This window comes from Staurois parvus, unplaced genomic scaffold, assembly GCF_062004578.1.
Source record: "Staurois parvus isolate SC_StPar_1 unplaced genomic scaffold, SC_StPar_1.0 ptg003832l, whole genome shotgun sequence".
NCBI lineage: Eukaryota > Metazoa > Chordata > Amphibia > Anura > Ranidae > Staurois > Staurois parvus.
This window is the reverse complement of record NW_028321627.1, coordinates 2418-20465: the sequence shown is the minus strand read 5'-3', so window position 1 is coordinate 20465 and position 18048 is coordinate 2418. Positions and strand designations below refer to the sequence as shown.

General features: G+C 42.6%; 1 protein-coding gene across 1 annotated transcript in view; it reads left to right on the top strand.

Annotated features, from left to right (window-relative positions):
• The window catches only part of LOC149427362 (complement decay-accelerating factor-like), a gene marked incomplete at its 3' end in the record, with an annotated part of 76385 nt that extends 62841 nt beyond the window's left edge, over positions 1 to 13544 (top strand). Inside the window, exons 5-6 of the mRNA XM_089668092.1 lie at positions 8416 to 8495; positions 13362 to 13544. Of these exons, the coding sequence (XP_089524218.1) occupies positions 8416 to 8495; positions 13362 to 13544 (263 nt within the window). The remainder of the gene's footprint in view (positions 1 to 8415; positions 8496 to 13361) is intronic.
• Between the last annotated feature and the right edge of the window lie 4504 nt (positions 13545 to 18048).

The window sequence follows — 18048 nt, the reverse complement described above, 5'->3', positions numbered from 1 at the left end:
TTGTCTTCTATGCAGCCCCATTGAGCTCAATGGGCAAGTTTGACAGGTGATGCTGCCTGTGAAACTTGACATGTCGAGTTAAAATTGCCACTCTGTGAAGCTAAGTATTGAGGCCATGGCGCTGTGTACTCACCCAAGCAACTGCTATGTTCATTTAGAGGTAGGTGGTCAGGAAGTTGTTCTGTTTATTCATCCTTTTAGGTAAGTCCTATTACATAATCTGGTCATTGCTCTCTTTTGGCATGCATAACCGAACTTGTTTTTCAGCTGTATCAGGGTGGCTGATAATTTGTCATGCTGTGTTTACTTTTATATGTAAACCAGACGAATGACCTGTTATGGGCATTGTCAGTGTTTACAGATTTGTGTTTATACACTTTAAATATCTATTGTTTTGGGGGGCCGTGGCCAGTATGTGAGCTGGACTGGACGCAGGACTCTGGAGCTCTGATCCTGTATTGCTTCCTTCACCCTTCATTGAGCTCTGATTTTTAATTCAGGATCGGGAACCCTGATATAACACTCCAGCACACTTCAGGTACCTTTTTTGAGGTTCGGCCATTGCTCTTCTTGTTCCGTGGCCATCTTAACCACACGGTCAGTCACATCGACTATGTCTGTGGGCATGCAGACCTCCCCGGGCGCCAGCATTGATGGGACCCTGTCCACTGCAGACCTCCTGGTGGCGATTACAGCCTGGAAAGAGTTTTCCTGGCAATGGACATTAGCTTGCTTCAGCATGACCTGGACAAATTCCGCTCCAGGGCCATGGAGTGGAGGGGCGTGTCTCCGCAATGGAGGATACGGTCCGGGCAGACTCCAGAGATCTTCGGGCCCTTAAGCTGCAAGTCACAGCGCTACAGGCTGCCACAGAAAACCGGCTGAGAAGAAACCACAGCAGCATCCTCTGTCTCCTGGAAATGGCCAAGGGAACCAAACCGGTGGAGTTTGCTGAACTGCTGACTTCCCTCTTTGACCTTACCAACATGCCATCTACGTTCATGGTGAAACTGGCACACAGGGTGCCTCCTACATCCATTGTCCCTGGAGTTCCGTTGAGGCCCTTCCTCCTCTGCTTGCTAAACTAGAGACTGGGACTGGATCCTAGTGGCAACAAAAAATCACCTATGAAAACACCAAGCTCCTACTATTCTCAAATTACTTGCCGGAGATACAACACCGCAGATCCTTCACTGAGATCAACAAATGCCTACAGAAAAAGGAAACAAATTCAGCTGCCTCTATCCAAGCAGGCTGCCCATCACGGATGTAGACCGGGTCTTGTTTTTTGCCACCCCGGAGGCTGCCTCTGACTGGCTGGATACTTACTAGCAGCTGCCTGGTCCCTAGGCCTACGCGTTTGTCTGCTTCATGGTTTCTGCAAATATCCCAGCTCATTACTTTCTTTTTCTTCCTGAACTGCTTTTTTTTTTTTCCCTCCTCCACAGGCGCTCCAACCCACCTTTCCTTACCTTCACTTCAGTGGACTGTTTTGTACCCATTTCAAAAGTTGTGCCTTGCTGTTGTCACCATAGTGACTGTTCTACATTGCTCTTTGTTTTCCTTGGCTCCCCCCTCCCTGTGGACGTTTCCTTGCCTTCAGGACCTATCTTTGTTTTGGAGTTTGGCTCCTGGTTATCCTCAGGGACTGCTACTGGACATAGTGTAATTACTGTTACCAGTCATTGTTCTTTGTTATTGAGTACAGGCCCTTCCCTGCCTCTCTTCTGAGTTTTATAGAGGATGAGGCTGCGGCAGGGCAGGGTATGCACTTCGTTGCAAATGGTCAGTTATATTGTTTTATGATTTGGTTTTGGTGTTGGCCTGGCTCAGTTTTGTTGCACATTTTGTTGTCCATACCGTCTATGCGTAATGCACCCCTAAAGTCATATCCAGTTTTCTCATGGTCTCACAGGCTTGTGACTTATTTACGGTCATGTCCTGAAATGTCCGCAGCCTCAATTCCAAATTTAAAAGCGCTCTGCTTTTCCAATATATTAAATTGCATACTGCCCATATGTTACTACTCCAAGAAACTCATCTCATGGGCAATAAAATTTTGCCTTTAAAAAAAAAACCTTGGGTCCAAAAGGCCTTTCTACCATCTGTTTTTCTAGTTTTGCTATTACTTGGGCATGTTTGTTCAGTTTCCCTTCAGTCTCCTTTACTGGTGATAAAACTTACCCCAGATCTTTATGTATTATCTCCATCTCCTGTTTTATGGATCATTCCAGTTTCATAAACATATCTGCTATATCAGATTTAGTTGGCATCTGTGAGGTCCTCTCTTGCTCTTCAGAGTTCTCGATAACCGACTCATTTTCTACATCTTCAACTTCTACACTTTTGACTGGTATTAGATACTCCCAGAGACAATCTGGAGCGATCGCCATTGATGTTTTCCGTCTCCCGTCTTCCACTCATTCCTTGTTGTCTCTCTGGGGTTTTTCCCTCAATTTTTTTTTTCTTGTGTAGGTATATATTTTTAGATTGTTTGTTTGTTTGGGGTGGCTTGGACCCTCCCCCTTTTTTGCCGCTTTACTTTTCATGGTGTTAATATTTTTCTATTTTTCCTAGGCCAGAGGGTTACTTATACAGGGCAAACTAGAGTTGAGCCCATCCAGGGATAATGTCCTTTGAGTCTTTCCTTCCACCAATTTCCTCCCTAGGGGTCTCTGGATTATTTTTCTCATGTGTCTGTTTCTACTCCTCCTGGACCCCCCCTGGGTAACCCCCTTATGGTCTTTAAACAGTGCTAGTTCATTTTTATAAGTTTTGACTCCCTGTCCTCTGTAGCCCCTCATTCACCTCCTCAATGCCACTTTCTTCCACTTTAACTAGAGTGACTGCTGATGGCTTTCTTTCTCCCGCAGGGGTTTCTAGCGCGATCGAGCGGTCAAAATCCCCTGTCTACTGAAGTTCATATTGGTGACCATTGATAGCTGTTTAATGTCTATTAATGACCGTTGGCTATTAGGTGGTTCTCCCACTGTGGAGTTCTGTGGGTCCTCGGCAGTCCTGTGGTGGATGGATCCCCTTCTCTGTGATGGGCCGGCTGGTCTCTCCAAGAGGTCCTCTTCAGTGGCCACGTGACTGCCTGACATTCACAGCTCCAGACTCCGGCAGAGTCTATCTCCTCTCCAACCAGCCAGCTCCTCACCTCCTCAACTTGCCTCCTCCACTCGCCAGTTCAGGGGACACCGCTCTCCGGTCAGGCTCCCCCAAAGGGACAGCACCAATGCCCTGGGTAAGTCACGGCCTCCCGGGCATTACTATCTGGCAGGTCACAGGGAGCGCTTACTGTCAGGGAGCGCTCACATTGAGCTCCCTGTCGGCGCCATGTTCAGGCTCCTCCCCCTCCAGAAGGCTTTTCATGCTACATGCACTATATTTTGCTAGAAGGGTCTTTATTTTGATCTGATCCTTGTGTGGTTGAGGCAAATCATACAGACCCCCAAAGTAAATATGTCCTAATGGTGCTCACTGTATGGGGCATTCGATATGTTGCATCTATATATGCCCCCCTGCAATTTTGTATACTGGGCTGGAGAGAATTACACCTTACTGTCCACCATATATTTATGTATGGGAGACTTTAATGCTATTCTCTCACTGGATCGGGACAGACTAGTCTCGCCTAAACACTTCTCTGGTGACTTACTTACATGGGCCCAGACTGCAGGAGTCAAGGAGGTTTGGAGATGGAAGCATCCCTCCACCAGGTCCTACTCCTGTTTTTCCCTTTTTCATATAACTCCTCCTATATTCATTTGGCATTTGCAAATCCCTCCTTGTTAATTAAAGTTATAGATGCCATCTATTTGCCCAGAGGTCTCTCCGACCATTCTACTTTAGTACTAACTCTCTGTGACTCCTCCTCCAGAAACGTGTCTCCTTGGCATTTGGGCTTCCACTGGGTTACCCATCCCTGTATAGGTAAAAGACACACAGTGAGCGCTCTCAAAGAAACAGCAGCTGAACATCCAGGATAAACTCGTATAAAAATCCTTAGTAAAACATATACATATAAAAATGCAGCGCTGTAAAATGATCAAATCATGCAAATCAACACAATAATAGTCTTGAAAAGGTGCTCATCAATTCCTAGTGCCAATGGAAAGAATGCAAACTAACCAGAAGCGCATTTAAAATACGCATGTGTGTAAGAAATCCTGGAGATTCCCCTCTCTACCTCTGGTCAGAAAATGGATATGTGCTGAAATGGATGACGATAACTCCCTCTTGTGGGAAAACGAAATCCTGCAGTTCAGGAAGCTCCCAGAATAGGATATTCCTCTTCAGTGGAACCAGGGCTGGGATTGAAATCACTCTGTGGCTGTGAAATTGGGAGATAGACCTCTCACAGAGAACACAGAGAGATACTCATAGTGTAGTATATTACTTCAATTTATTTCAAAAAACCAAGTAAAACATATAATCAGGTGGCAAGTGAAAGTGACCCACTGACCCTCTTAAAATTATAGGTGGCCGCCGGGCCTCCACATGGCACCTGCGGTGTAGTGTCAACGACGTCCACAGGCTTCTCCTCATGCCATGTGGAGGCCTGGCAGCCACCTATACTTTTAAGAGGGTCAGTGGGTCACTTTCACTTGCCACCTGATTATATGTTTTACTTGGTTTTTGCTTTAGGTTTGCTTTCAGAGACAGAACATTCCTCCTTGTTGAGCCCCATCTCCTAGGAGGAGGTCCTCACGGCCATTCATTCCTTTCTAGCTGGGAAGTCTCCTGGTCCTGACAGACTCCTCATTGACGTCCCTGGTGAACTCTTGGCCACGATATGTGCTTCTTTATACATGAAATGTCTAGAGGGTGCACTTCCTGCTTCCATGGGTCATGCTTATATTGTCTAAATTTCTGAAACTCCAAAAGACCTTACGTCCTATGCCTCCTATAGGCCCTTTGCCCACCTCCATAACTATTTTAAGATCTTAACTAAGCTTCTTACCCTAAGACTCCAAGGTATATTAGCAATGGTCATTGATTCAGACCAAACTGTCTTCATGGCCTATAAGGCTACTGATATTACCCTCCGTAGGTTGTTTGCAAATCTTCATGCTCCACACAGCAACACACAGGGCGGTGGCCTCTCTTGACATAGAGAGGGCCCTTGCTTTGGGAGGTGCTTTGGAAAATGGGGTTTCCACTTGTTTTTATTAACTGGTTGAAGATCCTTTATAGCAACCCAACTGCAGCTGTGAAGTTGGGGGTGGACTGTCTGACTCCTTTACCTTGCACGTGGGAGCATGGCAGGTCTGCCTCTTCTCTCCAGTTCTGTTTGCTCTAGCCATGGAACTGGTTGCTGAAGCGTTCCGCTCCTCTTCCTTCTAAAGGTCTTTAGGTTGGCAGGCTGGAGGAGAGGGTAGCCCTGTATGCTGATGACCTTTTATTATTTCTCAATGATGCAGGCCCTTCTCTACAGGGAGCACGCCATATCCTGGAGTCGTAACCTTTGGTTACAGGTCTCTGAGTGAACTGGACTAAATCCTTACTGTTTCCAATAGACCCTGATGCCAAACGTATGGCCACAACAGATTTACCACTACATAGGGTTGAGCCGTTTACCTACCTGGGAGTAATTATTTCACCTAATGTTTCAGAATTTCTAGCCCCTAAATCTGAATCGGGTCATGAAGGCAGTTAAACTGAAGGCATGGGAGAACTTGCCGTTGTCTCTACTTAGCAGTAAAAATTTAGTCAAAATGAAAATCTTACCTAAATTTACCTACCTTTTTCAGAAACTCCCCCCAATGGATTCCCAAATCCTTCTTTGCACATCTGCATCTTTTCTTCTTTCATTTGAGGCTCCCAAACCCCCCGGTACAAGCTACCCACCCTCGTGTCCCCAATCTCAGGGAGGCCTGGTCATGCTGGATTGCCACAAGTACTTTATGGCCACCCAACTGGTTACTGCCGCCTGGTGGCTGACAAAACGAACCCATCCACCATGTTGAAGACAGCAGTAGTGCATTCTTTGGAGGCTCTCCAATTCCTTCTTTTTAGAGACCCCCAGGCCTCTTGCCCCTTGACCCCCTCAATAGTGACTACCCTACAAGCTTGGAGGGCAGGCCTTGCATCAGAACATTTCCCCAAGATAGCTGTTTCACCAAATGCTCCATTGTGGCTTATTCCCTCCCTACCCCATCTTTACAAGCTGCCTGATCCTGGAGCTTTGGCCAAATACCAAATCAAGTCTATATCTCAGATGGTTGTCAATGGTACGCTAAAATCCCTGGCCCAACTCTCCCAGGACTTAAACGTGCTTCCCACATTTATTATCTGAGGATGCAGCTGTCCCATGCCTTCCATTGCTCAGTTCCCCGGGACCCCCTCCACACACACCCCCCCCTTAACCGTTCTGCTACAGTCTACAGATAGATCTGATCGATTGTTTTAATTTCTAATTTAGGTTCTGTAATTTGTTTGAGGTTGTCAGTAAAAAATGTGGTCTATCAGTAAATTCATGTGTCAGTAAAAAAAAGTTGTGGGATGTTGGCAACCCTGACAAAACTGCCTATCTTCAGCAGTAGCTTTTGGATGCCATAATCCGCTGAACTGGAAGATTGCAGGGCCTGCCTGGAATGTGAGCTTGGGGCAATCTGCTCTGCATTGTGACATTTTCTAGACCTTTTTGTTTACTGTTAGTTGCAGAGTAATTTCCATGTCCACAGCCATGGCACACCCTTTGGTGTGACCTAGTTTCTGGAGACTCGTTTATGAGTTTGCAGTGTGGGCCAAGCATTCAGTGCTACTACATTTATTAGAACCATTGGGTGCCATTATTGCACCTGTGTTCTGTTGGTTTCAATGGAAAGTGTTGCGTTACTAGCTGGAGTGTTGTGCTTTCTGTAGCCATTGATTAAACCTGTGCATGATTTTTTGGCACTCTGGCCTGTGTACAAAACTGATAATTGTATAATATGTTAGGGATGTTTGCCTTCTAGGCCCTAAGACGGGAAGGCAGTTCGACACCTCTTATAGCCCCTCCACTGTACTTCTTTTGTATGAGAATTTGATGTTGGTGTGTGTTTTTTCTTTCTTAAAAGAGAGAGTTTTCCTTTCATTTTGTTCTTCTAGTAGGTGGTAAAAAATTTGAGATAACCTTAACTGTGGCAACTGTGTCTAGACCAGTGTTTCTCAACCTTTTTTCAGTCAAGGCACCCTTTAAAATTCTGCACAGTCTTGAGGCACCCCATTCTAAAATGTAAACCCTAAACTAAAAGTTTTACAGAATGCAGCAGCATCCACAGATGCAGGACACCCAACTTTAGAGGTGATTTAGTCTTACAAAGCACACTGGTGCTATTCCACTTTTTTTTTTTTTTTTTTTTTTTTTCCCCATAGGTGCAAAAAAGGATGCTGTGCAGGCGCCTAATGTCCTTATCAACCAATGACATCATTGGTTGTTAGGATGCTGGTGGCTAGGAGGTTATAACGGTGTACAATGAAAACCCATGGCTTGGTGTAATCAAAAGGCAGGCTTGATCAACCATCTAGCTTGTATACAATTTTTTTTGGGAATTTTTTTTGGCATGTTGCCAAGGCAAACCTGAAGAGACCTGAAGGCACCCTGGTTGAAAGGCTGCTCTAGACCAGGGGTCTCCAAACTATGACCCTCCAGCTGTTGAAATACTAAAAGTCCCATCATTCCTCTACCTCTGGGAGTCTTGCCTGTGGCTGTCAGTCTTGCAAGGCCTCATGGGACTTGTAGTTCCTCAACACATAGAGGGCCATATTTTGGAGACCCTTGCTCTAGACTATAGAAATAAAGCTATTACTCATTCTTGAAGTTGACTTTAGTTTATTTCTGAGCTCTTAACATACTTTAGAAATCAGGTTCGATGTATGGAGCAAATCAACCACATAACTTTCTGGTAAGGTTTATTATGCCTTTTCCTGTTTTCCTTGACTGTTGGCCCCTATATACATTAAAGAGAAGTGGTAAGGGTCAAACTACACACCCACTAGGAAGAGGTCTTGTCTGTTGCATACACAGGAGTTGCATCATGAGTGACCATCCAATGAAGAGAAGAGTGCTATGGTAGCTGGAGTAGTGTGGAATAATAGTGAACTGTCAGTGCTTGATGAGGACAAACACAGAAGTCTGCCATAATGTAGAGTACAAGTATGCTGACTATACTTGCACAATAAGGCAAGAACTCTCCCTAGAGTAGGACTTTTGTAAGTGCATGTTTCTGTTCTGTCTGTATATAGGGGATTAAAGGAGACCTATTAAAAGAGATCCTTGTAATTTTGCCACTTTTATGTAAAAATTAATTTCATGAATGCATTACCCATATACTCTGCTGTCTGTCATTCAGTTTTAACCTTAGTGGATTCAGTATTGCTATCTCCTATTTCTATTTTATCATAAGTACCTTTCATTTAATATTTCAGTTACAATATGATATCCAAAAAGAATTACAGAGACTGTCAAGCAGATGGAAGTTGGAGTAATGAAGTCCCTGAATGCCAAGGTAAAACCAGACATTCTGGGGTGTAACAATATGGGTCTTATAGAAATAACAGCCTTTTTTTTTTCTTAATACAGCTAAACTGTATTTGGGTACCACAAACAAAAATGCTATTTTAATATTATATTTAATTTTTAATATTCAAAGAAAACTAACCCAACCATGCTTTATTTTTGAGGGGCTCTATACTAAACTTAACAATTGTTCAAATTACTATACATATACTTTAATAAATAATACCACGTATGACAAAATACAAGTGTTCATAAATTAAGTATGTCGACAGTCCTTTCTACATGTAAATATCTCCAATAAGCTTCTTCAGCTGGGGCGGATCCGTCAGCGTGATCCGTTTGCTCAGTGGGGGATCTCTCCGCTGATCCCCGCTGAGCAAGCGGATGACAGGTCTTTGTCCACTCTGCTGCTGTATTGTTAGCACTTCAACACCACTGCTCATGGTTACCTATGCTTTGTTTATGCATTAAGATGATTTTAACCTGACGTCCTTTGGGATCAAGCCTCGCATGGGGCCGCACTGTGGTGAAATCCTTCACTGGCTGTGTACCTCGGACATAGCCAATAACAGATCTGTGTACCAGCCTGTTGCCAGTACCATATGACCACTGTGGCCAATCACAGCAGGTCACGTGACAATTGTAAACAAAGGATGACTTCCTTTCATGCCATCCATTGTATAAAATTGTCACTTGCTGCGATTGGTAAAAATGATCACATGTACAAACTGGGCCAATCACAGCACATTTGTGTCATGTGATTAGCTTTGGGCAATCGCAGCTAGACACAAAAAATCCCTGAATGAATCAATTTCACTCAGTTACATGGTTGATTATAGCAAATAAATTATTTGCTATAAGCAATCATAATGTGTGCATAAAAAAAAATATATACACACACTGATCACTTTCCAGAGTAGTACAATGTTACTATGGTAATATTATGTTACTCATCTTCGATAAAATAATACTGTAATACCTCCCCCCCCAAAAAAAAAATTATGACAAAAAAATCACAACTGCAAAAAGCTTGCCATGCCTCTTAATAAATAGCTCAGACTGTCTACTGTGCAAAAAGGGGTAATTTGGTGGATATCTGTACTGTCCTGACAATTCTGGGCCTCAAGAAATTATTAAATGGGTACAACATTGCATGACCGCAGGATTGTCATTCAAAGTCTGAGTGCTGACAGCTTAAAATTGGCCTGGGCAGGCAGGGGGTAAAAGTTTGCGGTGATGAAAGACTGAATTTTATGGTTGCTAAATAAACCCTTTTTAACCACATGCTGACTGCCCAACCACAATATACTGCGGATGGGCGGTAGCTATAGGCAAAGCGACGTACCCATGCATCACCTTGCTCTTCCAGTTTTAGAGAGCCTAACCCCCGCTGTCATTCGCTGCAGAAGATGTACACTATATTGACAAAAGTATTGGGGCGCCTGCCTTTACACACACAAACTTTAATGGCATCCCAGCCTTAGTCCGTAGGGTTCAATATTGAGTTGGCCACCCTTTTACAGCTATAACAGCTTCAACTCTTCTGGGAAGGCTGTCCACAAGGTTTAGGAGTGTCTATGGTAATGTTTGACCATTCTTCCAGAAGCGCATTTGTGAGGTTAGGCACTGTTGGACGAGAAGCCCTGGCACGCAGTCTCTGCTCTAATTCATCCCAAAGGTGTTCTACTGGGTTGAGGTGAAGACTTGGTACAGGCCAGTCAAGTTCCTCCACCCCCAAACCTGCTCATACATGTCTTTGCGCACCATTGCACAAAGCAAGGTCCACAGTCATGTTGGAACAGGAAGGGGCCATCCCCAAACTTTCCACAAAGTTGGGAGCATGAAATTGTCCAAAATGTTTTGGTATGCTGATGCCTTAAGAGTTCCCTTCAGTGAAACTAAGGAGCCAAGCCCAACCCCTAAACAACAACCCCACACCATAATCCCCCTTCCACCAAACTTTACACTTGGCACAATGCAGTCAGGCAAGTACTGTTCTCCTGGCAACTTTAAACACAGACCCATCCATCGGATTGCCAGGCAGAGGAGTGTCATTCGTCACTCCAGAGAACACGTCTCCACTGCTCTAGAGTCCAGCGACGGCGTGCTTTACACCACTGCATCTGATGCTTTGCATTGCACTTGGTGATGTAAGGCTTGGATATAGCTGCTCGGTCATGGAAACCCAGTCCATGGAGCTCTCTACACACTGTTGTGCTAATCTGAAGGCCACACGAAGTTTGGAGATCTTTAGCTGTTGACTCTGGAGACAGTTGGCGACTTCTGCACGCTGTGCACTTCAGCATGTGCTGACCCTGCGCTGTCATTTTTAGTTGATTTTCCCAGTTACACCCATTTTGTTATAATACCACTAACAGATGACTGTGAAATATTTAAAAGCAAGGAAATTTCACAGATGGACTTATTGCATAGGTGGCAACCTATCACAGTACCATGCTTGAATTCACTGAGCTCCTGAGAGCGACCCATTCTTTCACAAATGTTTGTAGAAGCAGTCTGCATGCCTAGGTGCTTGATTTTATACACCTGAGGCTATGGAGGTGATTGGAACACCTGAATCCAATGATTTGAAGGGGTGTCCCAATACTTTTCAAAATATACTGTATATCAGCAGGTCTAGGCCAATTATTTTTGTCCGGAACACTTCTGATCTACAGCAAATGGAGAAGCAGAGCCATGCCTTTAATTGTAAATACAGGCACATGAACTAACTGGATCTTCTTCCTGGAACCATTTTGTTCCAGGCAGAGAATAAAGACAAATTACACGTGAGTAAAAGCAGATCACTGCACTCACACACACGTTCGAGACATTTTAACCCTTTGATTGCCCTCCACCCTGCCAGTGCCATTAGTACAGTGTCAGTGTACAGTATTTTTCACTGTATTACTGCCACTAGCATCATGAAACCGCATCAGGGTCAGTTGGCATCCCTCCCAGCCAGGGTCAGCTAGTGTTAGATTGCCTGCACATTATCACACTCTCGTTATAGGTTTCTGATCACCGTCATTACTACTAGAGTGTTTGTACGGATCAATATATTGATCACGAACAGAACTATACCAGTGCCCCCTTAGTATTGGTGTACCCAAAAATGCAGTGTTAGTAGGATCAGCCCCATTCGCTGCCAGCACTTGCGTTTAGCCCCCCTCCCCCCAGCAGGAAGTGCAGTGTTAGTGTATTTCTTATCACTATCACCAATGATACATTGCACACAAAACCAGAGCGTTCGCAGAATCAGGCCTGAACTCTGCTGGCACTGGCATGTCAATTTTATTGTTAGCTGTTCAAGCAGTCCCTAACAGCCAGGTAACTTTTTCCTGTGAGTCGCACTAGATTTAGAGCCCAAAATGGCCCAAAAGAGGTACACTAGTGAAGAGGCCTACAGGATTCTGAGTAGTGGTACACCGAAATGAAAATTCTGGTGCCGAAAACGAAAATTCAAAATGCACTTGGCAGAAAACCAAAACCGAAATGCGCAGTTTTTAAAAATGAATATATATTTTTTTGGAAAATACACTTTGATTAAAAAAACAAAAAAGAACAATAAATACCCCAATTTTTTTGTAAAATATGAAAGACTATGTCACGGCGAGTAAATAAACAATGTCACACTGTAAAATTGCGTACGCTTGTGGAATGGCGTGAAACTATGGTACTTGGAAATCTCCATGGTTGATACTTTAAAAATTTCTACAAGTTAGCAGTGTAAAGTTACAGAGGAGGTCTAGTGCGAGAATCATTGCTCTTGCTGACATTCATGGCGATTTCTCACGTGTGTGGTTTGAACACCATTTACATATGTGGGCATGGCCACCACTACCTGTGAGCACGGGGGGACAGGGGCACTATTTTGTTTTATTTTTTTGTCTTTTTTGCACTGTCCTCTTTATAAAAAAAAAAAAAAAAATTTAATCACTTTCATACTTGTCACAAGAAATGCATGCATCCCAGAGGACACGGCGGAACACCGATCGCTGTACGGGACCTCTGTGTGAGGTCCCGATCATGTGATCACTGATTGGCTAGTCAGTGATTACATGAACAGTAGTAAGGAAGATGTCACTTCTGACATCATTGCTTACTACATGTGAAATCTGTGAATGATCACAGAGATCACATGGTAAAAGGCTATTCACAACAGCCTTGTGACAAGCTGTGACCAATCACAGCTCACACAGTATTTCTCAATGGCTGCAAGAATGCAGCCTGAGAGAAGAAGAAATGATTGATTTTACAGCCTTTATGGGTGTAAAAGCAATCAGTGTAAAAAAACAAAAACAAAAAAAAAACCTTTATCACCACCCACAAGTAGTACAGTGTCACTATAGTGACGCTGTACTGCTAGGGAGACAGTATGTTAGAGTAAGTGAATATAAAAAAAACCTCAATACCGGTAATATAAAAAAAATAAAAATTAAAAATTTTTTTGAAAAATTATTTTTGGTTAAACTAATTTTGGGTTATTTTTTATATATTTTTTTAATTTTTTTTACTAAAAATGTAACTGAATACATTTTTGGTCAATATTTATGAAGAGTTTTTTTTTTTTTTTTTTGCAAAATTTTATAAGACTTTTTTTTTCAAAATTTTTGGACATTTCATTTATATAGCAAAAAAAAATGCTAAAATATTCATATGGGTACAGTGTTGTATGACCGCGCAATTGTCATTCAAAGTGCGACAGCAATGAAATCTGAAAATTGGCCTGGACAGGAAGGGTGTAAAAGTGTCATGACATGAAGTGGCTAAAACAAAAATCAGTTTTGTCTTTGGATGTACTTGAATTCTTTTTCTCAGAAATCTAATTTTTCAGTTCTTTTTGTTTCTGCAGTTCAGATTTGTGCAGCTCCAGATGCTATTACAAATGGAACATTTGACCCTGTAAATGAAGAATATGAATACCAAAACGCTGTAACATACCAGTGCAATGACAAAAAATTTGCACTTATAGGACAAAATACAGTGTTTTGTACCGCTTATGGAAATTGGAGTTCTGATGCTCCTAAGTGTGTTGGTAAGTACAAGTAATGTTTTACATGGTATTTTCATGTCCACAAAAGGTTCAAGTTTTAGCCAATAGTCCTATATCTTCAGATCTTTTTAGTTTACTGCATTTCACAACATAAGCATGTTTGAAAATCATCAGAGCAGGGTGTCAAACTCTATTTCATCCCAGACCACATCAGCATTATGGTTGCCATGAAAGGGCAGGTTGTATCTGTAAGACTAGATGTCCAGAGCACCCCACCCCCTTACATCAGATTTCCCCCACACCATGAGAAGTCAAGAGTCCCCCACCCTCCCTTACATCACATTGCATCCCCCTTACCTTGTGCTGCTGCCAGGAGGAAGCTGGGGGTAGAACTGGGAAGCAGAATGTGCAGGGACCGGAGGAGGACCAAAAGAGGGCTGGAGTCAGTTGCCGGACTTTGCTGAATGCTGAGAACAGGGGAGGTGGAAATGAAGGGGTACTGAAGCTGCATTACGTGGCACAGGATCTGTAGGAGTTCTGTCTTCCACTCTGCTGCCAACATCTGAGAAGTGCAGGATATAGTGGAAGAGTTTAGCTTTAAATGTGTTACTGTATTTAAATCTGCTAGTACATCTAATACTACCCTTTCCTCCCCTAGATTGGCAATTCTGCTGTCCAAAGGTGCCCCTGTGCTCCATCTATTATTATTATTATACAGGATTTATATAGCGCCAACAGTTTGCGCAGCGCTTTACAATATAAGGGAGACAGTACAATTTTATAATGCATTTCGGTACAGAAGGAATGTGAGGAATCTATAGTGGGGGTACTTTAATATACTGTAGGAGGTGGCCAGATCACCAGGTGAAAACCGAGGGGGAAAAAATAAAGAAAACTAATGCAACCACCACATCTAATGATTGGTAAGCTTCAATATATTACAGTTTTGTCTTCCTTCACATCACACCCTTCCCCACAGTAGTGTCCTCTGCCCCCCGCAGTAGTGTACTGTCTCTCAGCCCCCTCCCAACTCCATAGTAGTGTCCCTTTTCTCCCCATAGTAGTGTATTCTATCCTCATCACTTCACAATGCACACACAAACACCAGTGTCCTAGTCTTACACTTCTACCTTATACAGGTGTACAGCAGAGCAGAGAGCAGGAGGCAACACAGTTCTGGACAGAGGGCAAGAGCTCAGCCAGGTGTTTATTATAGCTTGGCCAGGTGTTTGTTACTTGGTTGTGTTTTATTGATATGCGTTTCACATATAATTTGGATTTAGTGGCTCAGCCAGTTTTCCTATTAACCCCTGACTTTATTTGTTTCACAGATCTATTCATTTACACATTGAGTTTGACGCACTAGAGGGTGTTTATTAGTGTTTTGGGGGGTCATTAGGGGGCATTCCCGCCATCAAGAATTGGCAGGCAGATTAGGAGGAGTGATCCCTACACCCAGTCGTATTTTGTCCCCAACACTGGGGAACCCTGGATGTGAATTTTCTGGCATCCCACCAGAATATCCACATGTGGTTAAAGCACAGCTATTGGATAGTCCAGTATAATCCCTCCCACTCCCAGCATCCTCAGTTTTTTGCTAATGTTCTTTTAAGAGTAAATAAAATAAAAGTGCAGCGCTAGAAATTAAATAAATGTGACACAATAAAAAGTGATCAAAAAAAAGTCCCAAAGATGGCAGAAAATGATCACAGCTCCACCAAAAAAAGCACTGCTCCTCCACTGTACACCGATATCTGAGAGAAAAGATGCTCCCCACAGGGGATCAAGAAAAAAATGCCCATAGTGAAGTATAGTTAAAAGGTATTTATTAAAATGGGCAGGATGCATCCAGTACAAATGGCAAAAACACCAAACGAAACAAAGGACTAACCGTCCTGTCGGATGTAGTGGCTGCCGGAGCTCCACGATTGTGTCACATTTATTTAATTTCTAGCGCTGCACTTTTATTTTATTTTCATGTGAGGATTTTTTTGGTTATCCTGTGTGCCTTAGCTGCTTGTTTATTGAAAGCACTCACTTACTTATTCTCTGTTTTATTCTTTTCAGAGTACTGACATTTTCCCTGTACACTGAGAAACAAACCGTTTTTTTTTTTTTTCTTTTTTTCCCTTTTACTTTTTAATCTATTTTTATGTTAACTAGATTCTGCTGCAGAGCCAATGGAGGCTCATTTTTTTTGCAATAATAGAAAAAACTTTCTGTACTGCTATAGGTATAGATAGGACTATTGAAAAAAAGCTGCAAACACCTAGACCTTGACACCACTAGCACAAGGAAATAAAACAAATAAAATGGTGTTGCGCTAATATCAATAGTACGAAGGACACAATAATTCAAAGAGTGGGGAGACAGAAAAAATAACCCCAAAACAGAGGTTATAAGTGTAAAGGCCTGAATCCAGACCTAATTATGGTTGCCATAATTAGGTGCAATATGAACTGTGACAAAGACAAGGTGAGTAATAATCAGCGAGTGAACAAAAATACATATGTAAAGGCCTGAACCCAGACCAAACTAAGTGCAATATAGATTGTGATCAAATACAACGTGAACAATAGTCACCAAGTGAACATAAATAATGTATTCAACATAACAGGACTAGCACATCCTAAATAAAAGTGCACAAAAAACACCATGCAAAGAAAACTGCCAAAATCAAATGGCAAAAAATATGTGCAAAACAAATCATACAAGGTGCATGAAACTATAAATGCATCATAAATAACACATAAAAATGTAAAGGCCTGAACCCAGACCAAACTAAGTGCAATATAGATTGTGATGAAATACAACGTGCACAATAATCAACAAGTGAACATAAATGTATTCTACATAATAGGACTAACACGTCCTAAATAAAAATGGCACAAAAAGCGCCGTGCAAAGAAAACTATGACAATCAAAGCAAAGAACTATATGTGCAAAACTAATCATACATGGTGCATGAAACTAAAAATGCACCTTCTAATCAGGATTAAAACGCACAGTGGAAATAAATGTGCGTCAATAAGCACAAAAAATTATTAATGCAACGTGACATATAACAAATAATGAGTGACCATCAAACAGAAGTGATCATCAATTCGGCATAAAGTCCATGTAAATCGATCGCCAACTCCAATCGCACAAAGCAACTGGGTGAAATGAATGATAGATCCGTCACTGGCAAAATGCCTCCTCACCTCCACGCCAAGACCCCAAGGTGCCACACCGCTTTCAGGCACCACACTTCCAAGGCCCTTAATGATTCTATCATCTTGGATATCTATTATGTTATGTCACGTTTTAATATTACATTCTTTCCCAGGGATTGCATCACAATCTCTCAACGGTGACCTAGAAGTGACATTGTAATGCCACTTCCGGGTCAACACTAGAAGGGGATGGGAGCGGAGCGGACTTGCCTGCTCTTCTCCCTGCCCTCTAGCCGACGGCGAGCCGGGCCTGCAGATGGGTAATCGGAGCCCGGGAAACCTCACGGGGGGGGGGGGGGGGAAGGGGGGCGCAGAGAGGCTGGCACTGTGTGGAAGCGATCGCCCGCAGAGCTGCTGCAGAATGCTTCCACCTGACACCTTCCACCTGCTGCTTGCCTGAGCTAAAGCTAGAAAAAAACTACCTGCCCAGCGCCCGGAGCTACATGTCCCCAGTGTTGGACGTTAGGAATCCAACATCCCTGTATGTGTATATTTATGCATGTATAATATTTATTACATGCACACTGCTCAAAAAAAATTAAAGGAACACTTTGAAAACACATCAGATCTCAATGGGGAAAAATATCATGCTGGATATCTATACTGATGTGGACTGGAAAATGTGTTAGGAACGTAAAGATGCCCCATTGTTTGAAGGAAATGAAAATTATCAACCTACAGAGGACTAAATTCAAAGACCCCCCCCCCCCCCCGAACATCAAAGTGAAAAAATGATGCAGCAGGGTAGTCCATTTTGCTGAAATTTTATTGCAGCAACTCAAAATGGTACTCAGTAGTTCGTATAGGGAGTGTTAGGTTTATCCTTTATCCCTTTTTGCTGCTAGAGCCATTTTTGCTTTTTTTGCACTTTTTTAAAAAATAATTTTAGGCCTGAAGATTACACAAAACCCCCAAACATTATATATTTTCTGAAGGCAAAGACCCTAGAGAATAAAATGGTCATGGTTCCATTTTTATGTCACACGATATTACAGCAAAAGTCTAGGAAACACAAAATTTCAGTAAATACACTTAAATTAATGTTAGGGCACAAAAAAAGCAATACATTACCCTATTTTTTTGTAAAATATAAAAGATGAGGTTCCACCAAGTAAATAGATATTCAGCATGTCAAACCTTAAATTTGCGCACGCTCGTGAAATGACGACAAACTTCAGTACCCTATATTTTCTATAGGCGACCCTTTTAAAACCCCTCATAGGTCATCAGTATAGTGTTACGGAAGAGGTCTTAGTAGGTGCTAGAATTATTGTTCTCATTCTGGCGTGCTTGGCGATATATAATGTGTATCACAATGAACATTTTAATGC